This window comes from Micropterus salmoides, unplaced genomic scaffold (assembly GCF_014851395.1).
Source record: "Micropterus salmoides isolate LMB-PRFRI ecotype aquatic unplaced genomic scaffold, ASM1485139v1 Ms_hic_scaffold_9, whole genome shotgun sequence".
Taxonomy (NCBI): Eukaryota; Metazoa; Chordata; class Actinopteri; order Centrarchiformes; family Centrarchidae; genus Micropterus; species Micropterus salmoides.
The window spans coordinates 30851859-30878440 of NW_024044681.1; the positions used below are offsets into that span (position 1 = coordinate 30851859).

At 42.7% G+C, this 26582-nt stretch overlaps 1 protein-coding gene across 1 annotated transcript in view; it reads right to left on the reverse strand.

Moving 5' to 3' along the window:
• LOC119895909 (E3 ubiquitin-protein ligase RNF43) overlaps positions 1-26582 on the reverse strand; it is an 85499-nt gene that overhangs the window by 14717 nt on the left and 44200 nt on the right. Inside the window, 1 exon segment of the mRNA XM_038709322.1 lies at positions 16735-16848. Within this exon segment, the coding sequence (XP_038565250.1) occupies positions 16735-16848 (114 nt within the window).

Genomic DNA, 26582 nt, shown 5'->3' on the forward strand with positions numbered 1-26582 from the left:
AGAGAGGCCCAACTCGATCGCACACACGCCATCATGTTATCTTCCATTTCACTCTTGAAACCCAACGAGCACGGTCAATTTGAGTGTCAACCAAGGGTTAACAACCAATAAGCATGTCCCGTAGGGAAAAAAAGTGTTTAAAAGCCTCACTAGCAGCTACTATTAATAAGCTGTGCTGCTTCTTAAAGAAATAGTTCGACATTTTATGAAATACGCTTATCCGCTTTGTGAGATAGTGTAAAAAAAGGTCAACACTTATTAACAAGTTACATCTTGTGTGTTTAATCCGTACAAGAAACTAAGTGAAAAAAAGTGAAGCCCCATATAAAACAACTACTGTTTTGGTTTGGTTTTTGTGCGATTACCCATCTCCAGGTTGTAGCTGCAAATTTACTGAACAGACATGACAGCAAATATATCTGTATTTAGCAAATTGTCAAACTATTCTTTTTGACCCAGCTGGACCAGAGAAATTCAAGAGACCGACCACTGCTAGCATTCTTAGATTTTTCCAGGCTAATATATGTACTATGCTACATACTGTACATACACATCCAGAATATGCTGTATGAGATCAGGAAACAAATTATTAAAAACATAATACATGCAATTTGTTTGTCTTTTATAATACTGCCACTGGGGGGCGCCAAAGTCTGACATTTTCTGCACAAGAATTTACGAATTATTTTCTTGATTAATCAATAAATTGTTAAGTGTATAGAATGTCAGCAAATGGAAAAAATTTTCATCACAAGTTCCAACAAATAAAAAAAAAAGTGTAATTTTCTGCACATTTTTGCCCTCTGCACCAGAACATACTATGTGCTGTCACGGGCCCCGAGTACTCAAATGCTGTTCTCCTGGTGGTTCCAAAAGTCAGACCAGAGTCTCTTCTTAAAAAATACTTTTATAGTCTAACCTTTCTGTGATCCTCCATGATACCCTTCCACACCTTTTGTATTTATTGTTTTATGTGTAATTGTTTACATATGTTTTATTAATGTGTGTTATTGCTTTAAATCTATTATTATTATTATTATACTACTACTACAATACTGTACACACAGTGACCAATAAATATATTTTTAACATTTTCAGTTCAATGGTGCATTACTAACACTGACTACCGCTACACTGAACAATCGCTATAATTAAATAAAGCTGTATAAGCACATGAAATTGTTCTAAAATTAATTATAGCTGTAACTATCATAATATACTTTAATTATAGCAGTAATTGACTGTAATAAGTATAATTATGTAAACCGCTTAGGTTACATGGCAGGGAAAGAGGTGTAAAGAGGGAGAGCGAGATCCCTGGATGTATGGACTCTTTTGATCTCGCGGGCAACACAAACATACCAAACCCCACCTCTGACACTTTCTTCTGACTTCCCCAAACATCTAGAGGGCCTGTTTAAAAACCTCAGCCTGCCACATGAGAAAGTGTCCGATCCCACAGAGGAGCCACTATCTCTTATTGTTTGTATTGCACCCAATCAAGAGATTCAGGGAGAAATAATCCTCCTTTGAGTGGAAAAAGACACCCTTTTTTCGTTGGCTTGGTATCGGTATGTTGATACATTCCGATAGTACTGATGAGAGCATAGCTGCAGGAGGGAGAGAAAGTGTCCCTCATAATTTTTCTCAGTTTGTGGCCGGGGCATGACAGAGGATTTTTTTTCTCTCACTGACGGGCGGCAACACAGAGACTCGGGGGAAGCCAATTAGAGGTCCTTTCCTGGCCTTTTAAGAGGCAGGTAATGTTCTTGTTTTCATAAAGCATCCTGTTATTTAATCAGGCCTGTAAGTGAGAGCCTGACAACCCTCCTACAGTGTAGAGCCGCCTCCCTCCTCTGCTTCCCTCCCATCATTCCTGCCCTGAGCCCTCCATCTCATTCAACAGCTCTTGTAAGCCTCCAGGAATTCATTCTTGGAACAGGCTGTGCAGTAAGCTGTGTCTTTCTGCAGAGCAAACACACACACACACACACAACCAGAACAGTGAAAACTGAACACACACGCTGTATTTCAGTGAAGTCAATGGGCATTTGTTTATGAAAATAAGACCTACCACATGCTTGTGGTTCATGGTAGCTACTTAGATTTTACAACTACTGGTTCACACTTCAAGGTCCCCAGATAATATTGGAAAGACACAGATATTGTTTTTATCATCTTACAGTAGTTCAAATGATCTGTAGCAACAGAAAAAGCATGAAGATCCTCTATTCAGAGCCTGAAAGGGGCCGTGTTTAGTTTTTAGTGGCCTCTAGAGGTGAGGTTTCAGATTGCAACCACTACCTTCCCAAGCGTGTGCTCGTGTGCGTGCTTGAATTCATGAGCAGCAAAAACAGAGTTGGTAGCCAATTACGTTACAAGTCGCAGACACGGTATGTGGCTTGTTAAACATTTCAGCTATTGCTGATGGAGAAAGTCAGGGGAGCAGAGAGAGAGACAGAGAGATGCGAGGGAAGTAGGTATGTTTGCCAGGGTTGGGGACTCAAGTTTGAGACTCGGACTCAAAGTCGCACTTACTATAAGTCGCACACACCGTGACTTGAGACTCATCCTCAAAAGACTTGTGAACAATGTTCATTTTTACTTGTGAACAATGTTCATTTTTAGGAAACGTCTGATGAGCGTGCTGTTTCTTCCCTCCCTCTGTTACCTATAACCTGCCTACGTAACACTCAGTATCTGCTGCGCACGGCCACACGTGAGAGAGGACAACGGCAGCTGCTGAGCCATTCATCATAAACTTTGGCTTTAAAACTTCATACAACAAGGCGCAAACAAAGAAGAACGCAAAACAGGTTAGTAACCTGAGGTTAGTAAACATGTTTCGCTCAGCATTGGCCATCTAATGGGTCCATCTAAGGTTTAACTCCAACTGTCATTTGTTATGAAAAGATGAATGAGCGTTTGTTTACTTGCCAAACTAGTGGTAGTCGATTAACGTAATCATTTACATCCCACTGGCTGCCATCACATTAATTATTAACGTCGGCTGCAAACAGGTTACAGGTTTATTGTTGATCATGCAATATTACAGTTTTATCTAGTTAATGTTACACTAGGTTTGAGAGTCTGGGGGATGTGTTGACTTACAGTAGTTATTAAGGTGTCATTAATTGCATTGCACATTACATGGCTGTGCTCTGTAAGTGAAAAAACAGGTTACAGTTACAGTATTCCTTATAGCTATGCAGTCACAGTGGGTGATACAACATTCATTATAACCACGAGTGACTTGAGACTTGACTTTGACTGTAGCTCAAATACGTGTGAGCATCTCTGGTGTTTGCAGCTCATTTATTTGTGAGGTTACAATCCCTTCACACATAGGCAAAAAAAAAAGTGATTATTTAATTAAAAAACTACTTTAAGTAAATGTGTCAATACCACAGTGTTTACATATTCTGTAAAGGTCCTGCATTTTATGTAACTGGGGAAAAAGTGCAGAAGTTGTTTTACCTACAACAGTGTAACATGTTTCATAAGATAAGAGGTTTTCAAGTAGAAATTCCTAACCTTCAAAGTAACTAACTACTATAGCTGTCAAATAAACATAGTGGCGTGAAAAGTATAATATATCTCTATATAAATGTAGTAGAATATAAGTATAAAATTGCATCAAATGGAAAAACTCGAGTAAAGCACAAGTAAATTTAAAATTGTACTGAAGTACAGTACTTGAGTAAATGTACTTACGACTACTTACATAATGGTGCTAGAGGAAAGTTCAGTAACCACCAAATCGTTTACAATTTATCCTAAGGGGAACATGAATGTCTCCACCAAATTTCATGGCAATCCATCCAATAGTTGTTGTTCCAAGATACAAATGTGAAGCTGATTCAGACGATCACCAAGCGTCAGAATGATTCATCCTCTGGGGATCACGAAAGCCTGTACAAAATGTCATGGCATCCATCCATCAGTTCAGATATTTCAGTCTGGACCAAAGTGGTGGACCACTGAAAATTGTGTTTCTGCTGGTTGTACATTAAATGATATTCATTATTAGGTCATAGAAGTATTCATATTGAAAGATATTCCCAACATTAGGATTTAATATCTGATGATTACTCAGCACTATACTGACTTAGTGGGTAATTTACTACAGCTCAGTACAGTCTGACTTTCTGAATCTTATCTAGCCTCTAAAACAGTTAAATGTGGATCAACATAAAAATATCACAAAATTCCTGAATTATCCATGCTTGATAGCTTAGGAATTTATCCCTTGTAAAGAGTCTAAATAGCGTCATTGTATTCTAGTGAATTACATACTGTAGAGCCACACTGTCTGCCCTGTGAATCTGTTTTGTCAAACCCCTGTTAAAAGCTGGGTGGGGAGGTGGGGAGGTGGGGGGGTGGGGGGTGCACTTGGCACTAACCTACCTGAGTCAGAGTTAAACAGGTTCATACTGCAGAGGAGAAACAAGAACTCACTCCCTTCGCCTGCAGTGCCGGACTCACAAGACCTGTTTGCCAGTTTATTCTAAACTCTGGAGATGCTTAGTGCTCGCTTGCTCGCCTGGGGAAGTAGTTATTGGTAACACAAACCTGTCTACCTTCCACTTCATTTTTAGCAGTATTGTGCCCTTGCCCAAGCCCGAGGCTAGCCAGAAAAATAAAAGAGATCGCAAAAGAGACGCAGACAAAGATGGAGAGGAAAAAAAGGGGGCAAGGCAGAGTCAAAGTGAGACGGCGGAGGTTGAAGGGACACGGGGAAGTGTCTTTTTTATGGGAATGTTTCACTTAATCTCATAAAGGCAGCGTGAAAACCTCCATCTGTTTGCCGAGCAGTTCAAAAGAGACTCCACATGCCTCCGCTTGCTGCTATATAAAAACAACATTCTAATGCAGATCTTAAAAAGGCCCAGCGGCTCAGCCTGCACAATGAGATCTGGGATGTGCCAGACGAGCCGATGGAGGATGGGAGGGTGGAAAGAAAATTAGGTAGGCAAACAGGGGGGGATTGTGAGCCGCAGAGAAGGACTCAGCAACATTTCCCTGTCGGCAGTCCTGTTTCTGACCTGGGAGACGTGACCTTGAAGCACTAGACAGAGAGGACTGGAGAGGGTTGCCCTCTTGCCCTGCCTGCCACTCCTCTCAAATCAACCAATTGACCTCTCCAACTCTCAGACTCTCTCCTGCTTTCTGTTTGCTTCTCTTTTCCCTCTTCATGTTTCACCATGAGGCTTACCAGTCGCCTTTGTCATTAATAGAGGAATGTCCTGGCTGAGAACGACCTCTGGTGTTTTATGGTGGCTCATTGAGCAGGGATTCAAGAGCAGCGCCTTCACATTCAGGGCTCCACTTTGGAGTCTGTGAAAACACAACTGGGCTTTCTCCTGCTCAGTTAAAAGGACAGCAGGCACCCGACAAACCAAACGAAAATACAACCGGTTAGATGCAAACACAAGATAATAAATGATTTATTTTATCCATTCAAACACTAGGAACCAAAGATCCATGAGACTGCAGTGTGATGCCTCTGTAGTCAGGTTTTCCTGCACACTGGTGCCTCTGTACACCTCCAGGCCTCCTCTCCCCATAGTCGGGGCAAGACCAGGCCCGATCCCATCTGCAAAGCTATTTGGACAAGCCACCAATCTAAAAAAACTGCTAGAAGATCAAAGGACTAATACTGCAGTAATAATAAGTTACTGCCCTATGAACGCCTCATTCATCAGGGAGAGGCAGCGATATAGTACAGTTGTAACTGCAGGGCCATTAAGCACTCATCATATGATTCTTCTTGCCATCCCTGTGTGGAAAAACATCTTCAGCTCTGCAGGCAGAGTGAGAACTGAGAATGAACTCCTACCAGTAATGCCAAAAATCTGAGCTGATAAGGAAGTGCACAAACATCGTCCTTGTGACAAAACCTCCAACACTCCAAATCTGTCCCAACGTTTCGTGCATCCCTCTACACCTCACCTCTGGCTGCAACCACGCACACACACACACACGCCATTAAGCCCCCTCCCCTCTCGCAGCCCACTGAAGGTGTCTCCCAACCGGTTGGGACAGAGGCATTTTAATAACAGCCATTTGGCACAGAATGGGCTCTGTCTGTTTTTATGAGCATGACATGACGCTCTATTTTTAGGGCAGCATTTTTCTCCAACAGCCAGATGAAACTCTGACTGCCGCACGCTCCCTTTGAAGTGATAAAGGAGAGATGTGCCGCCCTAATTAGAACACTTTGCATTTTCGAATAGTGTTTATGCATTTCTGTATGTGTGTGCACCATCATAACTTCTTCCACTGCTTGTGAAAGAAGATATTCTTTCCTTTCGTTTTTACAGTGTGTCCATGGATATCATGGTGTCCATCACAGATAAACGTCCTTAAATCGATTTAGACATCATGGGGGAAAAGATGCTCATTAAAACTCCAGAAATTGCCTGACAATCATCAAGTTGTTTTTTTAGTTGTTTTTTTAGTATCAAAGTAATCCAGTAATAGTTGTCTGTACCTCTATTGGTACATTGCAAACAAAGACTGTTAATAGCTAATTCTGCATGCTAATAATTGTGCCAATTTGTTGTTAACAAACATAGGGCTCAAGTTTTAACCCACTCAAATGTCTCCAAATGTCTAAATCCAATAATATAAACTTTTTGTTATGTTGCACTATCATGATGTTCAGGATGTTTGTTTGAACATGGTCTGGAACTAGAAAAGAGATTAGCTGCTGAATCTGCTAAATTCATGTATGATATTTTAGAGCGTAGTAAAGGATCTGCCTATTTTTTCCTTGTTGTGAAACTTGTGTAGCAAGTAAAACTGCATTGGAAACAATGGGATTTTCTTAGCTTTTTCTAGGCAAAATAGAACTCTGGACAAAATATTAGACGGATATATTTTGCACTCCACACATATACACATGCAGGTGATATTCCAACAGCTTCTATTTTGGAGAGGTACTTCCCACTGAGCGGCACTGTAGACATCTCACTGTTTGTGTATAAAAGTTGTGCGGTGATGCTGTCGACAAGTTCAAATTGGACTGCAGAATCAGAGAAGACTGTGTTCTCTCAACATGCCTACAGTAACTATGCACATCCAGGTACGCAGCCAATATGTCATTTCAGTGAGGGCTGAGAAAAAGGGAAGAACAGAAAAGTGAGAAAGGGGGAACAACAAGCTGCTAATCGCCAGTCGCTGGGAAAAGACAGCCAGCATCTGAAAACACCACCTCTCAAAACAAACAACAGCTCTTCCAGATTGTATGTATGCACAGGGAGAGAAGTTTACTCGGAGTAGCTCAGAGTCAATGTTTAGCCTAGCAACGCTGGCACCAGCAACTGAGCGTGGACAAGACATGTGGATGAGAGCTGCAGCCACAGCTGGGGTGTGTTATGCTGAAAATATCCCGACAGATGCCGCAGGAATAACGCACGCACCTTTAGCCCAGATAATTTTTCACCTATTTAAGTTGACAGGGTGAGTGGAGAGAGTGCAGCAGAGAAGCAGACCCTCTGCAAATCACTCACACATCATGGGTAGGAGTGATGACAGCACTGAACTGAGCTGTGCAGGTCAAGGTGACATCTGTTAAGCTGTGACCTGTAGGCCCATCTATCCTCAGGAGTTTCACTGTGTTGTGATCCTGTCAACTTGAAGACCTGCAGTTCAAATGTTCCTGTAGGTTGAATGATACTTGCTTGCTTACACCTGTGTTTGCAACAGCTTTGGGCCAGTATGTGTTGTTTTGTAAATGTAGGAATGCAGTGGTGAGATGCACCTTTCCTACAAAATCTGATCAGTGGTAAAATAGGGCATGAGGTGGATAGATGGATTTCCACAGCCTCCCTTTAGCATTAAGTTAATTTTAACCTCTAATTCCTCCTCCACATTTCTTTGTGCAGACTCGCCTCTTTGCTGTGAAGGGGAAAAATATCTCCCAAAGCAGCCCAACCCACTTTCATACCCCACGGCAAGACAAGAAGCCCTAATTCCAGCTATCCGCTGGGCTTTCTGTAACCATGCTGTCCTTTTGTATCCCACCTGCTCACCTGAACAGACAAATTCAATCCAATGCTTCTTTTCCAATTCTCTTTTTTTTAGCCTGACGAAGGTCACCAAAGCTGTTCCAAAAACCACACATGACTGCAAAATGCAAAGTACACCACTTGTTTTTGAAGTGGTGACAAAACAAGGAATGCACTTTCCCATTGAGGAGGGAAACCTGAAGTATTCCTCTCATTGTTCAGCAGCTCACAAAGCCAAGCTCTCTACGTGAAAAGTCTCCCCCAGAGCTAAAGGCTTGTTCCTATGCTCGCTAATCCCCCACGATTGCACAGAGGTTGTGTTTAAAGTACACTGCCGTACAGTACAGTTATTGCCCTACCTCCATCCACAGACTCCATCATGTTTGTGAATTTCCACTATAAGCAGCGGGTGATCTAGGCAGGAACCAGGTTTCTCTCAGATAACTAGGTGCTCAGGTGGGAGGAGACCGGCATTAACAACACAGAACAATATGAATACAGCCACTACATGTACTTAATAAGCAGCTAATCACCGAAATTGTGTACAAGCCCTCCCAGACAAGCTGAGGTCAGCAAGCAGCAACCTGAGGTTCATTTTGGCAGCTGGACCTTGAATGACATTCTTGTTGCTCAGGTCTCTTCCTTGTCTAAAATATTCTTTGGCTGAGCCCCATGGGAATGTGCTCTCTTGTTTGTGTGATGACAACAGAAGACTTATCACTTATCATTTTCCTGTCCTTGGACCTCTAACACAGCAGATACTTCATGAACATGACTTTCACTCTCAAACCAGTTCCAGGTTGAGTTGGCCTTTGTTGGGTGACAATATTTTACTGTGGCTCAGTAATTCTCTGCACTTCACTTCACTTCAGTAATTCTTTATGAATTCTACAAGCAGGAGTGCGCAGACGGCACGGCTCTAGATAAAAGATATAAAGATAAGAAGATAAATAAAAGATATCAAAGATATCAAGTTACAGTGAAGGTGTAGACCAAATTTCATGGCAATCTAGGAAATAGATGTTCTTAATCCTGTAAAAGACATTCTTCTCAAAACCACAAAAGTGAACCTCCTGGTGGTGCTACACAACCAGACTCTTCAGGATTCATCTTCTGGGCACCATGAATGTATAAAACTTTACAGCAACATTTCTGGGCCAAATTGTGGTTGACTGACCAACCAACAGACCAACAGTGCCGCATGTAGAACCACGCAGCGGGCTAATAATCAGATTGGACTTCCTGATAGTGAAGTAAAAGAAGCATAAAACTTCGTGTGGAGCGAGCGCAGGCCATAGTTTATCAGGAGGAGCCTTTTTGACACAGAGCCACAGGGTTTTACATATTGTTGTAAAATCCTATGTGGATGGAGATTTTTATTTTGACAGTTACACGTTTAACACTTTAGAGACTTTATATCTACTATTATTCCTATGTGTTGCTGATATATTTCTGTGGGAGGAACCCTAACCTCTATAAGTAAAACATATTTGCACTGTAAAATCCCAGAGTTGTCTTGTAGCTTTCCAGTTCAGCTATGCAGATGCTACTGGTAATGCCAAACTACCAGCTAACAGCATTATTTTCTTTATTTATTCTTAGAACTTGTCCGGCCATTTGTTTAATAGCAACTAAAAAGATTCAGAGTAAATATCAAATTTAATTTGAATTTGTAGCAATTATAAAAAAACAACTACACATGTGCACACACACACACACGCATGGACACACACAAACAAATGCATACCACTATTACCAGCACCACCTTCAGGTTGTGTAGGATGGTGGATAAGGCTGACAAAGGAGCCCATTGTTCGGCTTTATTTAAAACCATCTAAGAGTGACTTCCCTTTTAATATCTGCATCATCATGAAAGGAACAAGAGAGAGAGGATACTGGCTCAGGAAAATACCTCCACGTCACCCATTTCATAATAAAAACAAAAATAAATAAGACAATCCTCAGCGACAGGCTGATCAAACTACAAATGTCATCATGGTTATGGTAAGATAAATTGTCATTGGGCTGCTGGACTCAAAGCTAAGTAGGCTACTTCCTACTGAGATCTCTTCACATTGATATAGTGAGCGAAGACAGCACCTAACTTTAGAAACAGAGGAAATGGGAGGGAAAACTGTTTCGTCAGGGTCCAACAGGCACGTGGTTAGTTAGTGTTGTTATTTCTTAAGAGAGAAGAAATGACACATAGGCTACAGGGCCAAAGGGAGGACATATCTTTAAAAGGCACAGCAAAACAGATTCTCTGAAGAGTCAAAAGCAGAAGAAATATTTGGAATACCTCGGTGGACTGAAAAACTGCTTTTTAATTGTCCCTACATGGTTTTCCAACTTTTTATGGAGCGATTTACAGCTTATCTCACACTGGAAACAGCAAGAATATGGTTGTGTGTCTGCTTTTTGTATATAAGTTGAAGCTTTAAAGGAATGATCTGAGTTGCATGCAGTGGTTTGAGAGGTGCATGGTCCTTGCTGGTCTACTAGCAAAGCATGGCCAAAGTAGCAAAAGTTAGAGCGTTGGCTTACAGAAGAAAGTACTTGAAAGTCATAGTTTATCCCTTTGAAGGCAACCATGCTACTGTCTGGCACAGACAAGCAGATAATGAATTTTCTTGGGAGTGAGATCAAAGTGAAACCCAGAAGTCTGCTAACACTGATGCATTTCATGCTAGCCAAAATGTCCATTGTGTACCTGCTGCTTTTTGCATTTACTCTCAAAAGCTGAAATATCCACCCTTTTCCAGATGTTCCCCTGTGTTCCTCCTCCTTGCCTCGTCTCTGATGAACTGGAGACTTTGGACTCGGCTACCGAAGGAAAAGAAGCCAAAGGCAGCTGCCATTGCATTTCCAACCTCTGTTTTTGCTAAAAAATAACAGCATGCAGGAATAGCCTGAGGTCAGTGTCACCCCCTACAGACAATCAGATACTAGAAGACAAAAACATTGTCATAAGGGCCATGATTTATACTTCCATCAACAGGCTTCCCTTGTTTTCAACCATTTCCTGTTACTGGGACTACTCTTCCTGGCCTGAATTGTATCGCTACATTAGTAGCGATATATGGAGCCCTAGAACTGACAAAAGGTGATAAATGAAATGACTAATAAAAGAGAAAAGCCCTTTTCTCCTTTTATCTCCAAGAAGTTACTTACATTTTGAAATTAATCTTCAATTATATTTCACTAGCTCAATTTATTTTTTATCTTCTTAGTTGAAAATGTGTTTTGTGGGAGTGGCTTTGGAGGGAGGCTTGAAGAGAGGGGGCGGTATTCTGGTTTGACACTTTAAAAATCTATCTCTCTCTTGCTAGTTCTCCAATGTTGCCTACCCCAGATTTAATCATTTATCTTTCCCCCATTTTCCCCAATAATGCATAATTGCCATTTTGTTTATGTTCATAATAATAAGGCTGAACCTGAATATTCGATCATTGGGTACACATTTGATTTTCAATTTTGGGATTCAAATATTGATTTTCTTCCCCACACGCCTGACCTCTGCCCACAGCAGTGAACTTGATGCTCCAGTTCACATCAAAGGGAAAACAAAATGAAGCCCTCAGCTCTGTGGGAGCGCTTTAAACCGAGTGATGACAATGGCAGTGTTGTTACTTTCCTCTACTGGAAACGGTGCTCATCCTGTTTGCTCTCCATGGACCCCCACCCAGATAAAATATTCCCGTGATCTGTTCTGGACCTGCTCAACTCAGCTTCTCACCCTCTGGACTCTCAGCTACGGGTTCCCTCCTGCTCTGCACTGCAGCCACCAACCTGGTTCTGCAGCATCTAGTCTTCCAGTCTGCCTCGCTCTTCCCCAGCTCAATTTTCCATCACTTCAACCCTGCAATAAATATTCCTCTTTTATCTATACCATATCTATATGCTGTTGAGCTGTACTGCGTTATACTGACAGGTATTTTGATTATTTTGCCCACCCCATACCTGTCCAGGGTGTACCCCGCCTTTCGCCCGATGTCAGCTGGGATTGGCTCCAGCCCCCCGCGACCCTGTACGCAGGATAAGCGGTTGACGAAGGATGGATGGATGGATGGATGTGCACCCCATTTATATCAATGGGGGTAGGTTAAAGAGCACAAACACCTATCTCTGCAATTTTCTGCAAAACTGAACATCACAACACCTTTGGGGGCGGCAGTAGCTCAGTCCGTAAGGATTAGGCTGCTGCCTAAATCCAGCTCGGACCAGAGTTGCAGAGTGTGGACTGGTAGCTGGAGAGGTTCACAGGAGGCCTTGAGCAAGCTCCTGAACCCCAACTGCTCGGGGCGCCGCACTGACTGGCAGCCCCCTCACTCTGACATCTCTCCGTGTGTTGCTATGGGTCGTGTTTGTGTGTGTATTTCAGACCTGTGCCCAGAGATGGGGGCTTGAGTTAGAGTCTGCCATTTATCACAAACTTTGGCTTTAAAACTTCATACAACAAGACCCAAACAAAGAAGCGCTGAACGCAAATATGTGGTGAGTGAACATGTTTAGCTCAGCATTGGCCATCTAACGTTAGCTTTTTTCTTGCTTCAGCTATGAGCTACGGGAGGTTAACTCTGACTGTTGTTCGTTATGAAAAGACGAATGAGCGTTTGTTTACTTGCCAAACTTGTGGTGGTCGATTAACGTATTCATTACGTCCCGCTGGCTGCCATCACGTTAATTATTGCCGTTGGCTGGAAAGAGGTTACAGGTTTATTGTTGATCATGTAGCCTAACCTTACAGTTTTATTTAATTATAACGTTACACTGGTTTGAGAGTCTGCAGGGTGTGTTGACTTACAGTAGTTTAAGCTGTCATTGATTGCATTGCACATTATAGTTGTGCTCTGTGAAAAACAGGTTACAATTTATTGATTTGAGAGTCAGGAGGATGTGTTGACTTACAGTAGTTTATAAGCTGTCATTAACCGCATTGCACAGGTTGTGCTCTGTAAGTTAAAAACAGGTTACAGCTTCATTGTTGACCATGTAACTTTACAGTATTATTTAGTTAACTTTACACTGGGTTTGAAACTCAACAGGGTTTGTTGACTTACAGTAGTTTATAAGCTGTCATTAATTGTAGACACATTGTACATTAGGCTACATGGTTGTGCTCTGTAAGTTAAAAACAGACAGATTTATTGCTGATTATGCAACGTCACAGTTTTATTGACTTACAGTATTTAATAACCAAGAGAGAATTGAGACTTGACTTGGACTCTAGCTCAAAGACTTGTGAGCATCTCTGCCTGTGTGTATACTAACATAATAACAGAGAGAAAACACTGGGTTTCCCCTTAGGGGATTAAATAAAGTATATCTTCTTCTTCAGCAAGCTTTTTGGTCTTAATTTTGAGAAACACCATAACACCTATAGTATTAGATGTAGATGTAGTTTTACTGTTTATACTGTAATGACATTATGGATAGAAGACATACACCATCAGTGTCTTTTGCCTCTTGATAACTGTGACTTATGTCTTTGCATCTCCGAACCTGCCTCCTCGCAAATTGTCCGACTTTCTAATGGCTTGATATACAATTGGGAAGGGACACTGAAGTGATGTGACCCAATAACACACCCCCAAGCTCAGCGTAAGTTCATCTTTATGCTTCATTCATTCTCATCTATCTTTCTCTGTCATATTCACTCACTCTCTCTGCCCGCTCCTTTAATCTACTGACTATGTGCATTCACCCTTTTGTTAAACCAGCCAGATTTTGCTACGATCTCCATCAGCCAATTATGTAGTTGCTGTCAAACTTTAAATCTGTTCTCCTCTCTGCTGCTGTCAGCTGTCATTTCAGTGCTCAATCGCTGCGAACCTCCTCCACCCCATTCACCTCCAGTTCATCTTATCCACTCCTCATCATCCATATTCATTGTGCACATGTCATAAAATTAATTTGTTCACTCAGGTGAAGTATACGTGCAGTACACACACACACACACACGCACACGCACAGCACACGCACACACACAAAAACCTAGTTAAAGAAAACAGGATTACTGCACAATCAGGCCAAAACCCTTTTCATCCGAGAGGAGCAGAATCAATAAGCAAAGCCTTCTGTGAGAGTCAACAAGTTCAGGCATGGGCCAAATACTCAATCAGTGTAAGAGCTGTTTTCACAAACCCGTGGATTCTTACTGATGGAGTTTCACAGGGCTACAGTCTGAGTAGGAGAAAGTCAGCTCAGTGTCTCAAAAAGCACGGCTTACAGCATTAGATTAGAGTAGCCCTCCTGGCACTGCTGCGATGCCTTTTTCTCGTTGAGTCATGTGTTGCTCTGTGACTTAGCTTGAGAACCTTTCCAGGGCTTTAGTGTAAACAGAAACGCCAAGCTGGCTAGTGGAAAGCAGACAGATCACTTCTAGCACAACATGCTGGCAGAGAAAGCCCGTGGCTTCTGCTTCTGTTGTGTAATGATGCAAAACCACTGGAGCGGTGGAGGGTTTTGATTCACGCAATTGCATTGAGTGAGCTGTATCTGAGACAGAGATCGGTAGGAAATAAGTGTACAAAGTCTATATTTGGATAATGTTTGAATACTTCTGATTTTAGATTGTTGTAGTTAACTTTTCTTTGTAAAACTGTATGAAAACAAGAAGCCATGTGACAAAAACTTGAGCACCATCACTGTGGTGTTTCAGAATTGTTGCTCTGAAAAGGTTTTAACAATTTAGGTTTGGGGGGGGAAACACCAACCTTGATGAGCTGCATGAAAAAAAAAACTACTACTAAAGAATTTTATGTGTGTATTTAATGTGTTCATTTAGATATAATGCACAATCTTTTCAACATAATCAGGAAAAAACACATTTTTCCTTTAAAATAAATGGAATATATTGTTATTATATACACACACACACACACACACATATATATATATATATAGATATAAATATATATCTAAATATATATTGCTTATTTCATACAGACATGTGGATGTGGGTGAGAGGTGGACAGTAGTGTAGAATGTACCAGGAGAGGGCGACCTCTTATTAAGGGTATCTGGAAAAAGTACATGGCGTGTCTGATATTTTCCTTAATCTGAAGATGTGCTGCAGTGTCAAAATAATGTATATAATGTAGTGTAAAGTGCAGTATAGACATCCTAGAAGATTACATTTCTAATCTGTTATGAGCTACTATGGGATCCATTTAAAATTAAGAGCATTATAGAGACACAGCATAGAGACAGTACAAATCACTGCAAATCAGTAAAGGAATCTCCCTTGTTCATGATGTCGCTGAGGATAGGAGCCTCTGAAAACCAAAATAAAAACAAAGTACAACAATGAAACTTTATCCTTCAAGGTTTTGAGCTTCACTTTGTTTGGTTTGCAGTCTATTCTGAGTGTGTGTGGTGCAACACGAACCCTCTGTGGCCGTTGGAGTATCTATAGATCACTGGGACGGGTTACAGTCAGACTAAACTGTAAACAAGTCCCATTCAGAGACCACGGCTGACCCAGCACCACACATCCCAAACCTTCTTATTCATCCTCTTCAAAAGGCCGAGAGCAAACTCCTCAACAGCTGCATGATGAATCCCCAATAAATCCACCACGACCAAAAGCTTTGAATCTCACTAAGGAAGCAAGGATGCAGGTGGCTGGAGTGGAGTTTATTGCAACACATACTTTCCAGATGACCAAAACAACAAGAAAGACCCCTCCCTCCTTCACTTCTCCTGATTTCAAAGGCGATCTGCAGAGAGGGGGAAAGCACTCGGAAGCAACAGCCTTTTGTTCAAGGGTACTTTTGCATGAGGGAGCGCCCGTGTTTTGTTTATGGGACAACATAGTGTTGCCATTAAGGCTTTAATCAAAACTGTTTTCTGGAGTCAGCCTTGAGTGACACCCCTCTTCCCCCCTTTGGCCCGCTTGGTTTGGTTCCCACTGAAGGAGCAACAGGAGGAGGAAGAAAGGAGCGGGGAAGTGTGGGAATGTCTCTACATCGTCGCCACGGCGGGCAGCTCCTAAACATGGCTTTAAATTAGGGGAAAAGAAAACACAGGCTAAAAAAAGGCAGTCGCCTAACTATACTCCTGCCTGCTAATTTGTCACCACTTGAAAAACAAGGAAAAAATAGCAACAGTTTTAAATCACACTACTTTAAAGTTAGGATATGCCAGCCAGTGTGTATGGTAGAATACTTAAACACAAGGGAGATTTAGGTCAACTCCATTGCACATACATCTAAACCATTGTGGGTGGAATCTATGGAGCTCTGGCTGCGTTCATATTAGAGGGAAGCAGAAATGGAGAACACGGAGTGTCTGGTTCTGGCTGGCTGGGATCGGACCAGTGACAGCTGGAGCTTGAAAGCCTTACATCCAAAGCCAGGGCTCACTGCCACTTGCTACATAGCAGCGCTGAGCTAAGCCCACCCCCTCCTGTCCGAGCCCTCACTGTGAATGATCACCGTCCTGAACAAAACATTAAGCTCCTGCCAAATTATTCCCTCTAAAAACATATTCTCTTTAAAGTCTAAATCCAAGAGAGGAAGAGGTACTGGAGAGAAGACAAGATGGCAAAATGGTTTATCTGTCTGCTGCAATGTCAGAGAGGGGAAGGGGTCACAGAGAGGGGAGTTTCTCGGAAGGTTCAACTAGGAAAAATGCATGAAGCATATTCAACGTGTGTGTGTGTGTGTGTGTGTGTGTGTGTGTGTGTGTGTGTGTGTGTGTGTGTGTGTGAGATCTGTACCTTATCGAGAAGCGGCAGACAGCGGGGTACCCTGTGCTCCAGTTTGACAATGGTGATAAAATCACTCTCTTGTCGCTCATCCTCACTTGTGTTGCACAGAGACAGGGGGTGATACTGCAAAAAAATCACACACAGAGAGAAAGAGGTTATCATCTCATACAAGGAAAGGGAATTAGGAAAGTTAACAGGTAAAAAAATCTGAAATTTAAAAACAATGCGTATTTCTGGTGGGATATTTTTACTGGTCGGGAGATTGAATATATATAGTGTGTGTATTGCACTGTTCACTGCACTGGAGTTTTAGGTGTTTTATATTTTTTTAATGTATGCAGCATCACTGAGCCCAGAACGAATTTCATGGGGACAATAAAATATGTCATATCATATCGTACCGTAAAAGTCTAAAGTCAAACTGTGTCACTTGAAAATGTGACAACACAAAACTTCCCTTTTCCCCTCTTTTCATATGATTGCAAACTAAATCAGCTGACCACACTAATGGTCATAGATGGCCAGCTCCAGAGCAAAAAGAACCAGCAAAAGTTCAACCAGGTGTGAAACATCACTGTACTGTGGAAATATTAATTGCACATACATCTAGACATATGTCCATTAATAATCTCACAATCAACAGAAATATTTGACATATTACACTTTGGTGGGCACTTCTTGTCTGCACTGTTACAGAGGCTTTACATTTCTTTCTTAGGTTCAGCTTTATGATTGGTGTAGATCAAAAGATCATTTTTAAAACAATAATTGTAGTAAAGAATAAAGATATTTATCTTCCTGATGGGAGGTGAAGGCAGGGGAAAAAACTACGTCTTTCACTAGGCAGCTAATACTGGTATCTGTTTGTTCAACACTTTTGTAAATACAGTTTATTCCATAGATTTGTCCAAAAACACAACATGTAACCTACACTACGTGACCTCATGGATATCAAGATTGGACTGAAAACAAGAGGGAAAAAATAAGCTTTTAAAATACAATCTAGACAGATGCACTAAAGCTGGTTTTCACACCATTAGAGAAAGACAGTTGCTCTTGATGGAAGCTTTTATGTGTTAAATTAAGGAGTTTCCTTTCTAAACCGTACCCAGTTGATATCAAGAGGAAAAACTTTGGCACCCTACAAAATCAATTACATGGATGGCGAGGTTCACTCCCACTCAAAGCCTTGAGGACTGAAACAACGGGAGATATTCTTCGGTAGGAACATTTGATCCCCTCTGAAAGGGAGGAAATTCGTAGCTGCTGAAAGGCTGCATTTAAGAGCTCAAGGGATCGCAGCAGTGTTTGCAAGTCACAGACATGCTGTCACGGGTACAAGGACTTGCACGGCAATCCAGGAGGGAGCAAACCGCTCCTAAAACACCCCCACGTATCCCTAATTTGCTCACATGACAGCAAAGAGGGCACCAACGCAGGGCTCCTGGATCAGCCCTTGTTACAGCTCACAGAACATCCTGCATCGCCCAGTCCCTACGCTCATCCACACCCCGGCGGAGCGGTCCCACCCTGTTCTGCCCTGCCCTGTATAGACACATCCCGGCCTGGTTCTGCCCCGGTGGGCCTCTTCATGTGGCTGTGGGCTGAGGTCATGGGGCTCCCCCTCATCTCACCCAGCGGAAATCCCTAAATTAAAAAGACCCAAGGGTGACATCAACAGCTGGCACCCTGATCCAGGGGAATTGACGTAATGGACTGCAAAGGGCTGGTGCATGTCCGTCAGAGGGAGAGAGTGAGGAGAGGAGAAAGAAGCAGACTTGGGGGGACACTCAGGGAGGGGTACATGGGTAAAAGATAATGTACAGTAGGTAAGAAGGAAACACCTCCTGTACAGTGACAGTACAGTGCAGTGGATTCACACCACAAATAATTAATATATCTACTATGGCACAAGTAACAGCAACACTAATGATGATGATATTCATTTACACTTTCCATTTTTACACGATCGATAGTGTTAAATACTGTAACATCCAGTTTTAAATCAATTCAAATGAACATGTTTGGAACATGACGGGTGGTATCAGGTACGGGGCACTTCATCTGACAAAAGAAGGTCGGGAACCGCTGCTATTGAGTATTAAAGACAGGGTGACTCCCTCACCCTGGAAAAAAATTCCGAAACTCCTCTCTCTAGTTAGAGTTGAAGGCGAATGAGAAAATTAACAATCTTGACTTATTCTGCCCTGCATAATGTTTTCAGACCTAGAATGGCAGTCGCCATTCAGGCAAGCAGCAAGACAGCATGAACCCCTGGGCCCGGCCTGCATGCTGCACTGCCAGCTGCCTCTACCAGTCCACATTTACTAGGCCCAAATTAGAGGCCTACAGTTGAACTTGGCCCTTAACAAAGAAAAAGAAAGAAAATAAAAGAAAATCCTTTAATGACACTACTTCACTGACGCCATGACCTCCGCTCTTTTTTGCTATAGGTTTGTGGGAAATCGCAGAGTTGAAAAACAGCTACATTCGGTAAGAAGAATCAGGTTTTACTGTGAAAGGCTTTTTTGAATCTTTAGGGTTACTTGGTCATGTTTGGATCTTGCTGTATGAAACATGTTGATGCATGGGGTTGTGCAATCATACCTAATAAAGCAGATAATAATCCCAAAGCTGAGCCAAACGGGCTCAGAAGGAGCGGCTGGTTTTAGTTTCCTCTGGCTCTTGGAAGCTCTGAGGGCAACCACCTCGATGGTCACAGTGTCTATTGCGCCGTTGACAAGACTAAGCATTATCTTCTATTTTAGCTATACCCACACCACTTAAAATCAGATGGCTGCGAACACTCTCCATGTGCCACCATTGGTGCCATCTACCACTTAGAAACATGCTGCCGCTAGACTATAAATGGCTACCAGGACAGACTGAAACGTCTTCATTTGGTTTTTGTATGGCCCTGAGAAGAAGGGGCCTGGGAAACCAAATCAGTGAGTCTCCATTTCACAGGGACTAGAAACCACAGGGCACGCAAACAGTTCCCCACAGACTGTTAACAATGCTCACTCCTCCGTTCCGCCTCCTCCTCCTCATCTGTCTAGATCTGTTGCAAAACTGACGGGGACATGTCCCTCGGTTCCTTTGTAGCCACGATTAAAGGCATTCCTTTCCAGCTCAATCAAAGACTACCCCAAAAATATTCCAAGGCAGGAATCTAACAGCCTCAAAAACAAATACATGGACAGAAAAAGGGGAGAATAAATAGTAGCTGCGGTGAGAAGTCAATAATATTTTTTTCCCCTCGCTTAGCCCTGCGGATCTTCTTTTTTCATCTGCCAATAATCAGCAAGAGAGCTTTCTAGTTCATCTGCTGCCAGCAGGGAACCGGGCCCAGGCGGCAGTTATGTCAGTGTGTGTTAGACGGGGGAAGCAAAATGAGCCTGCACCTCTCACCAAGCTCCACCACTCAATTACCAGCTGCTCAGGTCATGGGGCTCCTCAAGAGCTACTGGATGAAATGCTACATGTAAAATTACTAAATTGAAGCAGATTGGTTTAGCACGAGATGAAAAAAACCCCTATGAGTAAATGATTCTATCATACAGCCTAAATCAAGACTGAGAGCGAGGAAGGCAAAAGGCTTCTTCAATGGAGCCCTGCCCTGAGGCCTGGAAATCCTGCCAGGTTAGTGCATATCAGGAAGAATCAACCCTGCCAAATGCAGGGACACACACACACGCACACTTGCATACAAGCATACAGGGGCAAAGGGCCCAGCATTAAGTTTAGAAATTGAGATCTGGCTGGCAACAAGACTTCAGATTTTGGTTGCCAAGGTTCACAGAATGCCTCCCATATTTTATGTATCTGGTCAAAGTAACATTCAGTATTGTATTTGCATAACAATTATCCGGTGTTATTAGAATTAAAAGTTAGTATTGCACACTAAATGTCTGATTGATGGACCTGAAATAGTTTTATCCAGGTTCTACCATCTGCCTCTGAAGGTGTAAATCAAAGCTTTAGAAGTCGAAAGTGTAGAAGTCGAAAGTGATCTGAATGTGGTTCTCCGGGTTACTGGGCAATACTTACCGCGGATCCCTGTGTACGAGCATGGGTTAATGAATGAGAGCACAGCTATGTATTGTTGCTAGAGGCACCTGAGCAAGTGCTTGCATGTGAACATATGTGTGTGTGAATGTGTGTCTGCTGATCTACTGGTGAGAGTGAGTGAGAGTGAGTAACTCAACTCTGGGTGCAGGCGTGTGTGCCTAAATCTCAGCGGTTACTTCAGGGGGGTGCTAAAAGCCAAGGCACTGAGCCTTTTCTCAAATGTCATATCCGTCCTTGGACCAACAATCAAGCAGCTCTGGCTTCTGCAGACAAACTGTGGTCCAGCTCTCAGCGCCATAGATGACACAGATACACACTCCTCAATCAAACAGCCTTGTATCTCATGACCCTACACTAAGTAGATTTACATGAAAGGCTGATATGAGAGTGACGCCGGGTTTGCACGGTGCCAGGGGAGCAGGGCAGAGGGTCTTACTCTGTCAGAGCATCTGGAAAAGTAGGCTCTGAGGCCCTTGCCTCTTCTCTCTTTGCAAATGCAAACGAACAGGAGGCATTACTGCTTTGGTCCTGTCAAAACAAAAGGCGTGTCATCTTTCCCCCCGCTTTATTGACAGTGTCAGCCCCATATCCAGTAACGGTTACCACAGAGAATGACTTGGGGAAACGTGATCCCATAATGAGGCCCAAATAATTACCACCAGCCCCAAATTTGCCCGGGCGCTTTCTTTAAGTAGGAGTGCTTCCCCCCAACTCCAGGCCCGTCAGACTGTCTGTCTGTTCTATAAAAAGGGATTAGACAAGAGAGAAGAAAGACACTGGAAAGGGAAGAGGAGTTGGTCTTGAAGAAAGGAAGCTGAGGAGTGAGCTTGAATGTTGTCATTAAACAAAGGTGAGTACTTGTGCCCATGGAATGCCGGATGAGGGAATAAATGGTTTTTGTAATGCTACAACATACTGAAAGAGACCATGGTGTAATATATTTAAACTTGCATGTCCTCAAATCCATCTTTTCCCTTGCCTTTCTCACTAGCTACATACCTTGTTTCTAGTAGATGCACACAGGTTTCATCATCACATGCAGCACAAAAGTTCACCTAGGATGGTGAAAGTCATTAAAATTACTCACTTTAGAGCTCAGTGAGGTGAGTTCAAATGCCATATGTGAAGACAGCTATATCTAAATGTGTCTCCAATGCACGTACTTAGGACTTAAGTTATAGTCTTCTGTTATAGCGGCTATAAGCAACTGTGCTCAGTATTCAAGAAACACTAGTATCCGACAAAGTGAAACAGGATTTGGTTTTAGATGCAAAAGATGAATGGACACTCAGACGGACACACCCTACAAGCACAACTGACCTGGATTTTCAAATCCAGGTCACAGATGAGCACGCATCGATTCCAAATTTACCTTATAACAAAGGTTACTCAACAAATTTGCAAAGAAAATCACGCACGCTGTCTAACTTGCAAAAATACATTTATAAGCAGGCATCCCCCTTCACCCACTTGCACATGAAGTAAGTCAACATTACAGAACATTCATTCACATTTAGATAGAGCTTAAGTTTAAAATACAACACTCTCTACAGTAGCAATAATATACCGTCCCAGAGAGATCTATAATAGATGGATGTAGATTTCTGTATAATAAATACAAACCAAAAAATAATAATAAAATGGATTCACAGACAGCTATGTTCTCAAAACTTGCTGGCATCTTACACATCAATAGATAAATAAAAGTATCATAACAAACGCAACATGTGACCTATCAAGAGCTTCAAAAGATGATATTTTCATAATTCATTAATTTATGTGTTAAAAAACAATAAAAGTACTATCTATAGTAATGGAAATGTGAATGACTGTTCTGTAATGTTGCCTTATTTCATGTGGAAGTGGGTGATTGGTGCAGGCAAACAAGTCACCTCCTGCAAAAGATGGCTTTTTAGATGGAACTTTTTAGCAGTTATTATTATTATAGCTACTAGAATAAAGCTGACCCCTCCACCACCACCCTGCTCGCTCTGTGTCTGGCGACAAGCATGCAACAGGTAAAATGTTAGTTGCACTGGGATCACCATGGAAACAGCTTAAAGATGGAGCCCTGTTTCCTTTCCACTCTACCTGCAGGTTCTGCGGTCCTACACAAACGCACACGCTTGCATACATACACACTGAAACATAACCACTACCAACAACTTGGGCTACTCCATCAGCCTCAGGCCAGCGCTACACTATACATTTCAAAGCTCTGAGTTAAACATAAATACAGCACTTCCCTGTCATAACAAGCAAGTGGCTTGTTAACCCAGCAGTTTGTTGGTATTGCAGTGATCCTTCTTCCCTGTAGACACGGGGGCCACATCCACACGTCCTCCAGGCTTCCTTTCGGCCTGTCCCTGGCTCTCTCAGGTTCCACAACCTCAGTCAGAGAGAAAACCCACACTTTTCAACGTGTCAATCATTTAAGGTTGGGAATTTAAGGTCAGATATGTGGAACGAGATTAGCTGGGAGAATGAAGACGGGTGTTCACAGAAGGGAGCTCCAAATTACGAGGCAAAGACATGGGAGGACTTGCCTGTTAAAAGTAAATATGTAAAATAATTAGGTTAAAAGATTACGGTCTGGGAGCCACGGATGCACCAAGCCATCCAATAGTTGTTGAGATATTTCAATCTAGAGCAAAGTGGTGGAACAACCTACCAACATTGCCATCCCTAGAGCCAAAACTAGAGAAACTATTGGATAACACAGAGAAAGTCACACTCTACACAGAAAGTAAGAACGGCGACAGCAGAGGAGTGTTGTAGTGTGGTTCTTTTTTACAAGAGACAGGTGCCGCCTTTAAACACTTGCACATAAAATTAAAAAACAGTAGGCTGCTGGGGGTGTTTTTAACATCCCTTTTTCATTTGGAAATGCAATCCCATGCCCCCCCCCCCAAACCCACCCACCAACATGTCTCTTTTACAGCAATATGCTGTGCTTAAAGAGGGGTCAAACTTTATTATGGCTTAGGAGAAGGAGCCATTTTTCTCTCTCCCCTCTTCCACTTTCCAACTGTTCTTCCAGTCAACCTCATAAAGCTTAAAACCCTAAACGCAACTTGTGGGCTGAAACTCAACGCCACTGTACAGCAACATATGCAGCCACTGTGCTTTCCTTTGTTCACAAAGCCCTGTGTGAGGGCAGGAGCAGCCTGAAACCCATGATGTGGAAGTTTAACTCCTCATTTTAAACGAAGATCTATTTGAAGTATGCCACCAACTTTCCCCCATTTTTCATCATATTTTCACGTTCTTAAAGGGTTGGTGACTCTTTTTATGCTAGCAATGCTTATTCATCAAAACATGTTGTATAACTGTTATTTTAAAGTACTGCTTTTTAAACAGATGTATAAGCAGGCACATTATGTGTAATGATTGTGACTGAAATATCAAACACTGAATGATACATTATACTATTTTCTCTAAGAGTTGGCGGCAGGTGGGGTTCACCTGCTGGCTTCTGAACAATTCAAATGTGTATTAACTATGAACAGTTGCTGAGAAATGTAAAGCCGCGTTTGCCAGGATTAGGGCTTACATCATAAATCATTTTCCTGAAAGACCCTCCGAGGTATCCCCATCCTCCCACCTGCTCAAAACAAATGACATACAAGAATGACTTAACCCACTGATTTCCTCGTTTCTCAGGGATGATTCTTTTAACATCTGTACACGTATACACCAAAACCTTTCCATACTAACAAGTCAAATCTTATTTTCCTGGAAAGAGGAAATCTGCTGTAAAACACCGGAGAGTGTAGAATAATACTTCTTAGAAAGGTCTCCCCGATGTAAAAACACTGAAGCACTCTTGAGATGAGCGTTTTTACTGTGCAGTTGTCATTACCTACTATTCAGTCATGGAAGATCTCTAATTCAATCCAGGGCAGGATCCCGTGGAAAGGGAAAAAAAGAAAAACAGTGACATATTTTTCCACAGATGTCACTGTCTGCCACCATCCCTCCACTCCACCCGACAGGGAATCCCATAATCACCTGTGGCCGATGTCGGAGAAATGCAGTCATAAAGGCAAGGAACAACTAAATACAAGTGAATGAAGAAGTGCAAATGTTTATGTGACCATATTGCCGGGGCAGGCACACTCACACGCTGCATCCTTAGCAACCCCACCAGTAAATAGTCATGAAAACATCAGCAGAGAACTTCTCTGATGTGGCCGACGACTGCTTGCAACACACCTTGTAATTGGCAGCATAATTGTTTTCTTTTTTGCTGCTATATTTCACTTTGGCTCCGAGGCAGGCGTTGAAGCAGCCTGATTAATGGTCAGGGAATGTGCTGAGAGCTTTTCAAGACAAACTAGCGCAGATGTTTCTCTCCGCCGTCGGTGAAACGCAGACTGACATTTCTGCGTCTGGATATCCACCTGAGCTCGTCAGTGGAGGGGAAGAGAAGGAACAAGGGAGGGGAGCAAGGGTGAATCTCCTGCCCTCCTGCGGTGCAACGGTGCATGTGATCCCCCCCCCCCCCCCCTTTTTCTGAAGGTGCCCTGCTGGTGGGTGCTGCAAGCTCCTGTCCCAGCTGGGCCCTGTCTTGTTTCAACAGCCAAATGGAGTGTACAGTTGTGTGTTCAGAAGAATGTATGCACTGTATGGGTAGGGGGGTGGACGGAGGTGGGTGTTGGGGTAAACGTCGCTGAGGCGTGGGCACGCAGCCAGGAGCAGGGAGCTCCTCGTGGAACGCCATGGAAAAATGAGACAGAGGAATGCAGACTGCACTGAGCAGTGTAAACAGGCTGGGCTGAGAGAATGCTGCCATGCCTCTTTGAAGTCGCTTCATTGCCCTATCTCACACACACACACACACACACACACACACACACACACCCCCCTACGTGACCTACTGCTGTGGGATTAACCAAGAAAGATTTTAACTAGTGACCAGTAAGTTCTGCTTTGTTTGGGCGCTGACGTGAATGCAACCTCTGAAACACAGCATGTACAGTATGTGTGTATCTTCGGCCCAGCTCAGTGTCCGCCAGGCCGGAACTTACACTCTATTTATTACTCAAACACAGATGCACTCACTTGAACACATGAGCACACATATGCACCCACGCACATGCCTGCACAGTCACATGCAGCACGTCCACACACACAAACATGTACAGAAGCACACACCTGCTCTTCCCTCTGCATGCACAACACTTCAAGGCTTCCGGTCCACGCTGACGATGGCGAATTTTTATGTGCCATCTATCTTCTCAAACTCCCTCCCTCCCTTTTCTGCCCCCTTCCCTTCCCCTCCACTCCTAGTCCTGCTTCAATATGGCCTTTCAACATCTTTGTTAAGCGTGCGGCACTGATATCAGGCTAAGAATGTCCCCGGTGTAGACAGTAGACACGCAGGCACCGGAGCCTCTACCTCAGCGTCTGAGCCAGCCAGCTGAGGAATCCACTCAAGTGGGCAGGTAAACACTGCTGCCCTTTGGAACGCCACTCTCTCTTACAGCCAGTGTGTGTGTCTGTGAGAGAGAGAGACCGTGCAAATGAACAAGTGGTGCATCAAAACCACTCACAACTAGGGGGTGTAAAGATATGCATAATTAAAGGTTCAATACATATTGTGGTTTGGGCATCGTGGTTTGGTTGGCTTTCTGTACAACAGGAAGAACAAACAAAAAATTGCCTCTGCCAAAAAAACATTTACTTATTATTTTCATTGGGGATTTCTTTAAATGGTTCTACTGAGAAAGTGAGATGTGTTCTCACAGCGCTTTCAATTAGAATTTGAATCTGATTTTAACAAA